The sequence below is a fragment of the Lolium perenne genome, chromosome 4, assembly GCF_019359855.2.
Source record: "Lolium perenne isolate Kyuss_39 chromosome 4, Kyuss_2.0, whole genome shotgun sequence".
Lineage (NCBI taxonomy): Eukaryota > Viridiplantae > Streptophyta > Magnoliopsida > Poales > Poaceae > Lolium > Lolium perenne.
The window spans coordinates 236556519-236565250 of NC_067247.2; the positions used below are offsets into that span (position 1 = coordinate 236556519).

General features: G+C 45.4%; 1 protein-coding gene across 1 annotated transcript; it reads left to right on the plus strand.

The window, feature by feature from the left end:
* Positions 1–5484: 5484 nt before the first annotated feature.
* On the plus strand, positions 5485–8343 carry LOC127328541 (uncharacterized). The gene is made up of 4 exons (XM_051355134.1): positions 5485–5588; positions 5682–5893; positions 6359–6515; positions 8042–8343. The coding sequence occupies exons 1-4, from the start codon at positions 5537–5539 to the stop codon at positions 8341–8343; spliced, it is 723 nt and encodes a 240-aa protein (XP_051211094.1). The 5' UTR covers positions 5485–5536.
* The last annotated feature ends 389 nt before the right edge of the window (positions 8344–8732 follow it).

Genomic DNA, 8732 nt, shown 5'->3' on the forward strand with positions numbered 1-8732 from the left:
AGTATATCTATCCGTCATTTGGATGGACAAATCCCACTCTTGATCCGCGTGCCTCAACCCTATACTTTCCGAACACTTAATGCCACCATTATAACAACCCATTTACGAAGTAGTGTTTGGTGTCATCAAAGCATCCATCCGGTGTAGGTGATTGACATGATCTTATGGTCGAAGGATGCTACAATGGGCGGGACAAAGGGTCGCGATCTCGCGAGAGGTTACTATGTATATTTAAAGCTTGAAGCACAACAAACTTAATTAATGACTTTGATCATATGCTGCGCTTACTATGGGTGTATGTCCATCACATCATTCACCTAATGATATGATCTTGTTATTAATAACATCCACTTTTCATGATCAGGAAACCTTGATCATCTATTAATCAACAAGCTAGTTTAACAAGAAGCTTAGTAGGGACTCCTTTATGTTTACAAAACACACAAGTATTAATGTTTTCGGTTAATACAATTATAGAATGGGATGTAAACATTTATCATGAACACTAAGATATAACAATAAAAAGTTTTATTATTGCCTCTTGGGCATATCTCTAACAATGTGGTCCATCTCTCTCTCCCATGGTGTGATCTTTATGTGATCATGAGCTTTGTAATCTAGTTGAATATGTAGATGTTACTCTTCATCTATTATGCTACTCAAGTGGTTTTATTATTGTGATCTCTGGAGTCACCTTGTCCCACGGTGTGAAGGTGATAGTGTGCGCACCGTGTGTGTCTCTTAGGCTAAAGATTGCAGAAATACTTATCATGAGTTATAATTTGAGTTGGATGTCTCTATGAAATTGTGGTGTTTGTTTGTACTATCTTTGGATGCTCAAAGTGACAGAGTGGGGTGTCCCTAGGTTTGGAGCGTGAACTTTAAGGAGTGCTTTTGCAGCCCTACGCGGTGAATTGGTGTTCGTTATCCAACCAGAGAGTGGTTCTGAGTAGCATAGTGAAGAGATGATATTTATGTATTCAATTATGATATCATTGTTGAGAGTGTCCACTAGTGAAAGTAAGATCCCTATGCCTTCTTTTTAAGCATTGAAACACCGTTTACAACCAGTTCTGCTACATGTTTGCTTGCTGCCATTTTTATTTCAGATTGTAATTACCACTTATAATCATCCATATTACTTGTATTTCACTATCTCTTCGCCGAACTAGTGCACCTATACACCTGACGAGTGTATTGGGTATGTTGGGGACACAAGAGACTTCTTGTATCTTAATTCCAGGGTTTCTTGAGAGAGATATCTTTGACCTCTACCTCCTTGAGTTCAATAAACCTTGGGTGATTCACTTAAACTTGCCGTTGGTCTACAAATCTCTGCACTTGGAGGCCCCACACTGTCTACAAGAATAGAAGCGTGCGTAGACATCACCTCCCGGGCTAGATCGGCATTGGTAGCCTTATGGCCTCGAGGATGAGGTGGAAGGGCATGATGGCCATGATCATCGTCTTTATCGTCGACGACAACCGTTGTCCCATTCTTCACAGCTTCATCGTAGCCTACAAAGCTTGTATGCCACTTTTGTGTGCCCTTCAGCTTGTCCCAGCAATGGACCATATGAAAGCCCTTCTTATGTGTTGCCTTGAACCTCTCCAAGGCTCGGGATACCTGCAATTGGTTAAAGCCCGGATCGTGGTTTCCGAATGATGTACATAAAATCGAATGACCATGCTCGTTTGTTTACCACTGAAATGATGTCAGCGCCGCTAACAGGGTTGTTGATGCAATGTTCGACGGCGGAGAAAAACTTGCTTGTCTCTTGTTTGATGCAGTTCCATCTTTTTTCTGATGGACACTTCCTTGAGTTCGTTGCGCATCTCGTAGGGGTCGCGGAGCTTTATCTCATTGTACTCTTGCATCACCTTGGTCGAGTACACCTTGCCCTTTTGCTGGGCGCCATTAATACAGTCATGATTGGTCGCCAGCTACGCGTCGCACACACACTTGTCCTCGTCGTCGTTGAATCCTTGTGTCATGTGGCTCTCCTCCTTCTTCTTGCTAGCATCATCCATGGTGAGGACAGGCCCTGTTGGCGCGTCATCATAGTCGTCGACGCACATGGTTGTTTCCTGCGTGGGCTGGGTGGAGAACAACCGTGCAACATCGATGTCCTCCGCATCTTGCGTCGGTGCCCACTCATCATGCGGCCTTGTCCTGGCCCCGGCCCCGGTGTCGCCAACGAAGCCACTACCGTAGATCATGGCCTCGATGTCGCTGTCATGTTGTCCCTTCCAATAGGCCTACGAATCACCAGACGTAAGACGCATGACACATGGCAGTCACACACAGTGAGAGAGCTTACGTACCGGGTCGTCCATCGTCGTGGCAGATGGTGCCATTTCCTCAAACAGGCTGCAGGGCACCGACATGCTCTCCTCCGGCACCTGGCGCGTCTTGCGTGTTGCACCCGGGCACGAGTCACTGCTTCTCGGTGTCCAGTTGAGGTCGGGAACCGACACCCCATTGAACTGCACCGGCGCCACGCCGGAGGCGAAACGCGACGCCACGTGGACCTGCAAGGGAGCGAGCGTTCTAGGACGCAACTGGGAACTTACCGAGCTCACCGACGAGGCCAAGGGAGCGACGCCAACGATCCCCTCTCGCTTGACGAGCATGTAGGCCTCCGCTATGCTCGGATGGAGGCCTACTTGCGCAGCGCTGGCTTTCAGCTGCATCTGCCACGCCTGCTGGTGGCCTCCAGGGCGGCGTCCGCTGCATTCCTCTCCTTTTGGTTCATGCGCTGGCCGCGACGCTTCGCGGCCTCGACGTCTTTCTCCTCCTTGGACAGCACCTTCTTTGCCGCCTTCGGCTTAGCGTCCTGGACGCCGGTGGCGGCACGCTTTGCTTCCGCCGGAGCTGCGGCCTCCATTGGGGCTATGGTCATGGCTATAGGGGAGTCTGGGCGGCGACGGGTGCGAGGGTTCCCTCGGAATCCATGGTGGTGGCTGAGGCGGCGAGGACGTCCATCGCTTCTGGACTGCTGGCGCCGGTCTACTTTGATTTTTCGCGAGGGGAATGGTCACTGGCGGGAATGTTATTGGCCTCCCTGCCACTGATGCGCGGGTCCTACATAAGTTTCGGTGGACACTCGGCGCAACCGTGGAGCGTCCGCGGAAACACAAACCTGATGCATATTTGGGCCAGGTTCACAGGGGTGGAGCGACCAGTCATAGTCACATGCTTCCCAACCCATGGCAATCTCATCTCAGTTTATCTATTCTCTTGTGAACTATGTTGTTTATTTACTGGACTACATTCACTACTAGAAAAAGACCTAGTTGTAGAATGGTAGCAGTGACACACCAAAAAGTGGTGCTCCACTGCTAGCAATGTTACCAGTGACGCACCGGGTGAGTAGTGCGCCACCACTAGGGATGGCCATGGTTTGACCACCAACCGACACTTAGCAATGGCGCACCCAGCATCGTGCGATATTGCTAAGTGTGGGCCGAGGGTATATAGATGAGCAGGAGTTACCAGTGGCGCACCAGATATAGGTGCGCCACTCCTACTTGTGGCGAACATATATGTGATGCGCCACTGGTAACTCCTACCCAAAATTCCCTCCACACACCCCTCCCCCCTCCCCTGGATCGATTTTTCGGTTTTTGGAAAGAATAAAAGAAAGATAGAAATGTTAAACAAATCCTTCGAGATGCCGGTCTATTATGTTATCTAGTTTTAATGAGGATTAACAAATATGAATTTCGGCTTTTTTTTTTGCAAAAATGACTGTCATGTTTCGGTAAAACTGGATTCTAGTTGCATACGACCTCCGATAAAAATCCTTTTTTATATGAAAATATATCTACGTAAATTTCCTATCTAATTTCAACTCCCTCCGGGCGTTTAGACATTTTTTAGATTCCCAGAAATTGAAAAGAAAAAAAAAGACTTTTTTAGGTTTTAGATTTCAGGCAGAAATTTCAAAAAGAGAAAAAATAGCAGTGGCACACCATGTAGAGGTGCGCCACTGTTAAGCTTCCCGCCTCCCAAATTTGAATTGGCCGCACACTTACCCCCTCCCACTCCCTCCTCCGGCCTCCTCCTCCACACATTCTATTCTCCTCCTCTTCCTCCACTATTCCTTATCCTCCTCCTCTCCTTTCCTCCTTCCTTCTACTCCTCCATCCACTCTGGCGACCTCCGGTGACCCTCCGGCCTCTCTCCTCCTCTTTGGCGACCCTCTCCGGCCCCCATAACCTTTGGCCTTCCTCCTCTCAATTAATCCATCTCTCCTCCATCCTCCATCCTCCATCCTCACCAGCGGCTAGGCTATTAATGGGAATGAACACACGGCAAATAATTTGGGCAACAAGAACGAGAAAATAAAACAAGCAAAAAAATTCGAAAAAGTGTCAGATCCAGATCTAGAAATTTTCAAATTTTAGTAGTGGCGCACCTCACATGTTTAGAAGTGGCGCACCAGAAAGCTAGTAGTGGTGCACTACTTGGTACGCCACTGCTAAGCCAGATTGCAACGGCGCAGCACTGGTACACCAATGCGTGGTTTGATAGCAGTGCGCCATTGATTAGCTATTTTCTAGTAGTGGTTTTTATTTGGTTGTACACTGCTTAATGTAATTTAGTTGCAACATTATTATTTTCCATTAGTAATTGGGTGGAAATGAGAAGAAAAAGGGAAAATATCAGCGGGGACCAAATGAGTCTAGCGGCTGGGTAGTGGGTACACCCCTAATTCAAATGGTCAAATGCACACAACTAAATTTATGTCCACTGCTTGATCTGAACCAAGGTTTAAAATAGCGCGCTATTTCTCCGCTAATACCACGCAATAGCATATTTGGAGGGTCTACGCTAAATTTTAGTAATTTTGCTTGCTATGTCGCTATTTGTGAAATAGCATGATATATCGTGTTAAAACTTCATAGCGTTAGCGCGCTATTTTTTCAATCTAAGTTGCTTTCACTTTTTCGTGGTGATGAACTACAATATGTTGGTTACTTTTCTAGATTAGAACTTAATATCGCTAATGCTGATGATTCTTATAAAGAATTTATATTATGTTGTTGCCTTGTGGAATACTGATGTTAGCCTTCTAAAAAATTAGAGATCTATTTGTTGTATGTGGTTATGTATGTATGATTCAGTTATTTTTTGGACTAAATATCCAACCTTTTTAGCGAAATGCTTTATTTTTAGACTATATTTAATATTTTTTCAAAACGCTATTTGAAATATAGCACGAAATTAGCACGGTATAGCGTCCATAGCGTTTGATGAAGGCCAACGCTATTTCATTTAGCACGCTATTTTAAACCTTGATCTGAACAGATTAAAACAAATATATTTCATCTACCAAATAGATCAGACGCTAGACATATACTAGTTGGAAGGAACCGAAGCGGCGGAAGGTGAAGCGGAGTGGGTGCCTAGAGGCCAGAGCACTTTATTCGGAGTTATCCCATTTTCACATCGTAGTTTATCACTCAGTATAATCCCCTTGTGGCCTCTTTCTCGTCTGCTGCGTCCGCCTCCAAGAACCCCGCCGTGTCCATGGCCTCTACCACCGCCCATAAGATGGCTCCGCGTGCCGGAGAGCTCGGAGGTCAGCTCTCTTCGCTTGCCTTTTGCTCTGACTCGCACAACATTGCGGTTCGCTCACGCACGGTTTTATGTTTTACCGTTTCCCTTCCCGCAGAAGATTTGGAAATGGCGTGTGATGAATCTAGGAGGATTTCTACGGAGATCGAAAACCTCAAGTCCCAGCTGGAAAAGAAGGTGAAAGAATTGGGGTATTGCGAGGAGAAAAAGAAGCTGAGAGTTGAGCTCGCTCTCAAGCCCAAGGAGATGGAGCGTCTCAGGAAGCAGAATGATGAGCTCCAAGCAAAAAACAAGGGCTTACAGAACAATGTTAGCTTTCTATATGATTTTCACAAATTTGTGTGCTGCACGTTTTACTGTGAAAATTGCTTGCTACTACGATGTGCCCAAATATTTGAGAATTGTATATTTGTTAGTTGTTACCAATGGAAAGTAGCCTATTTCTACTAAATTATGGTGCCCTAACGATTAGTATTGTGTAATGTTATGTTGTTTGGGCCATCAGTTATTTCTTTTGGGGTCTGGGAAATCATGATGCTAGCTAGTGGATAGAAACTGAAAAAAATATACTGTTTTTTTCTAAGCATAACTGGTGAGAAAAAGAACAAAAAGAAACTATGATATTTATAAAGATGGTTCAGTTAACTACAAAACGTATAGCTCACTAGCTGGGAATGGCAGTTTTCCTTTTAACCTGAGTCAGAGGGTATTTTCCCTTTCCTACTACATGCTATAAAGGGTTGATTCTTAGTTGTTTCCTCTGTTTGGATGAAGATTCTGGAGATGCTCGAAAATCAGATAGTTGCTAAGAAAAGGCATCTGCTGCAACTGGAGAGGCTGGAGATTCAGTTGGAATTGCAGAACATGATGGAACTTCCAAATGACTGGCTTCAGAAAGGCAACATGAAGCTAAATAAGGAGGGAAAAGAAGGTATGTTGTACTCTTACATGAATCTTGTAGGTGCTTTGATGCAAAGTTTACTCAAAATTCCAGTTAAGTAGCTGAAATGAAGCATCAGTTGTATGTCTACTATTACGTGGTTTCAACGGCCAATTGCTCCGTTGTTTTTCCAAAAATCTGAATAACAAACTTATTGTGAGCTTTGTGTTTTTCTGTTATTATGTAAAGGCTTAACCTTTCAGTAATGAGGGAATTGTGCAAAACCCCGAACATTGCGGCACTTGTCGCACAAAACCACAGCTATTGAGATTCTTTGCATAAAATCCCAACTAGTGTTGCAGACTGTTGGAGGGAGCCCAAATCAGAGGCTTGATTCATTTAACATCCATTCTGACATGTTGGGTCCATCCACTAGTGCCCGAGTTCAACTCAAGTTTTTGGACAAGGCTAAAGAAGCGCTAAAAAATTCATATAAAATGAGAGCACTTTTACAGTGATTGGCACGGAACCTAGGCTCCGTCTAATTAAATTTTGGTTCCGTCTAATCAACTTTTTGAGACTGTTGAATAAATCGGTGATAAACCTTACGTAACTTCTATAGTGCTATAACAATTATAAACGGACGTTTTATTTGTCAACTCATTAAATTAGAATTGAAAAAATGCTAATCAACCAAATCAATCAGGCCCAACTCCTCTATACTGGACTCCTCGTGGCCTTCTTCACACACCAGCGCCCGCCGCCACCGCCCCTCCCACATCACCGGGATCGCTGAAGGTCAGGCCCCATCCTCTCCGTCGCAGGCGCCAGCCACCGCCGCCCATCCCCACGTCGCGGGGATCGCTGGATGATTTCTGAACTGCTGGTTGACCGATTCAGTGTGCGAACCTAGCGGTGCTGGGCTGTTCGATCTGGGCTGAGCTGTTCGGTGGCTTTGGCGAGGTCGATCGATCGATTGTGTCGAACAGAAGTCTCTCGTCATATGAACATGTTTGTGGAATCTATCTATCATTAAGAGTTTGGCTTGAATTGTGTTGTGGTTTTATATGCGGAAATTCCCCCGCTCTGCCGTGATGCTTCAACCGAAATTTGCCTGTGTTACGGCAACTGCATTTTCCCCATGATTAAGCAATCGGCAGCATGTTGCAACTGAAATTTGCCCGTGATTACTTGAGAAATCAGCAGCATGGTGCGCATCAGTAACTACAAGGAAAGTGTGTATTCACGTTTTCGATACATATTCTTAGTTGAGTTCTTCCTTCTCCTACTTCTGTAGAAGCTACACTTATTTGAGAAATGATAAACGAAACTGCGTAAGATCTGTAGGCAAGAAGTAAACACTTCTACTGATCATTTACATGGGCAGCATCAACTCAGAATTACAAATGCCTCAGAAGCTGGCAGTATCTGAAACACTAATGCTCCTGTCCATGGTCTCCGAAACCTCATCTTCTTTTGTTTCCAATCGCTGTGAACCACTGCTTCTTCCATTTGTAGTCTGCTGTCACGAACCGATGCACCTAGAATGAAATCTCACTGGGTACGTGAAATGCTAGCCTGCGGCATATCCAATGCTGCCGCCGCCGTCCCGTGTCCTTCAAATCCAACACTGTCGCTGCTGCCAAGCGCTTCTCCCAGGTCTGGCGTGCGGCGCTCGAGCTATGGAAGGGCTGAGCCCACACGGACACCGGTGCACCTCCTCCAGGTCCAGCCTCCCCGAACTCGATCCCTTAGCCATCTGGCCGTCTGTGTAGAGAAGAACGGGGAGAAAACAGGGCAGCCAGAATGGGGCCACAGTGGAAGGAATCCGGATTTCATCCCTCTGTGGCTCTGCATCCATGCTGCTCTCTCGTCATAGATTTCGACTGGAGGGGATCGCCGGGAGAGAGCAGAGGATGAATGGTGAGAGAGAGACTGAACGTGAGAGAGAGAATAATTACGTGAGAGAGAGGATATGGTCAATTGCTTTAAGATTCGCGAAGTCTCATCTGATGTTTCGAGCCTTCGACCGCTTAAAAGAGCGCTCGTTTTCTATAATTTTGGTAAATATATTACAGGTTCGCGAATCAAAAAATTACAGGTCTCACAGATTTTGGTTCTGTTCCCATATTTTTAGTTCCGTCAGTTTGGTTCCGTCTATTTACCACCGTCTGATCGAGGTGGATGGATGGTTATTAAAAATGCCAATCACCGTAAAACTTGTAATAAAATGATTATTCAGCAAATAATATTATTTTTTGTGGATGC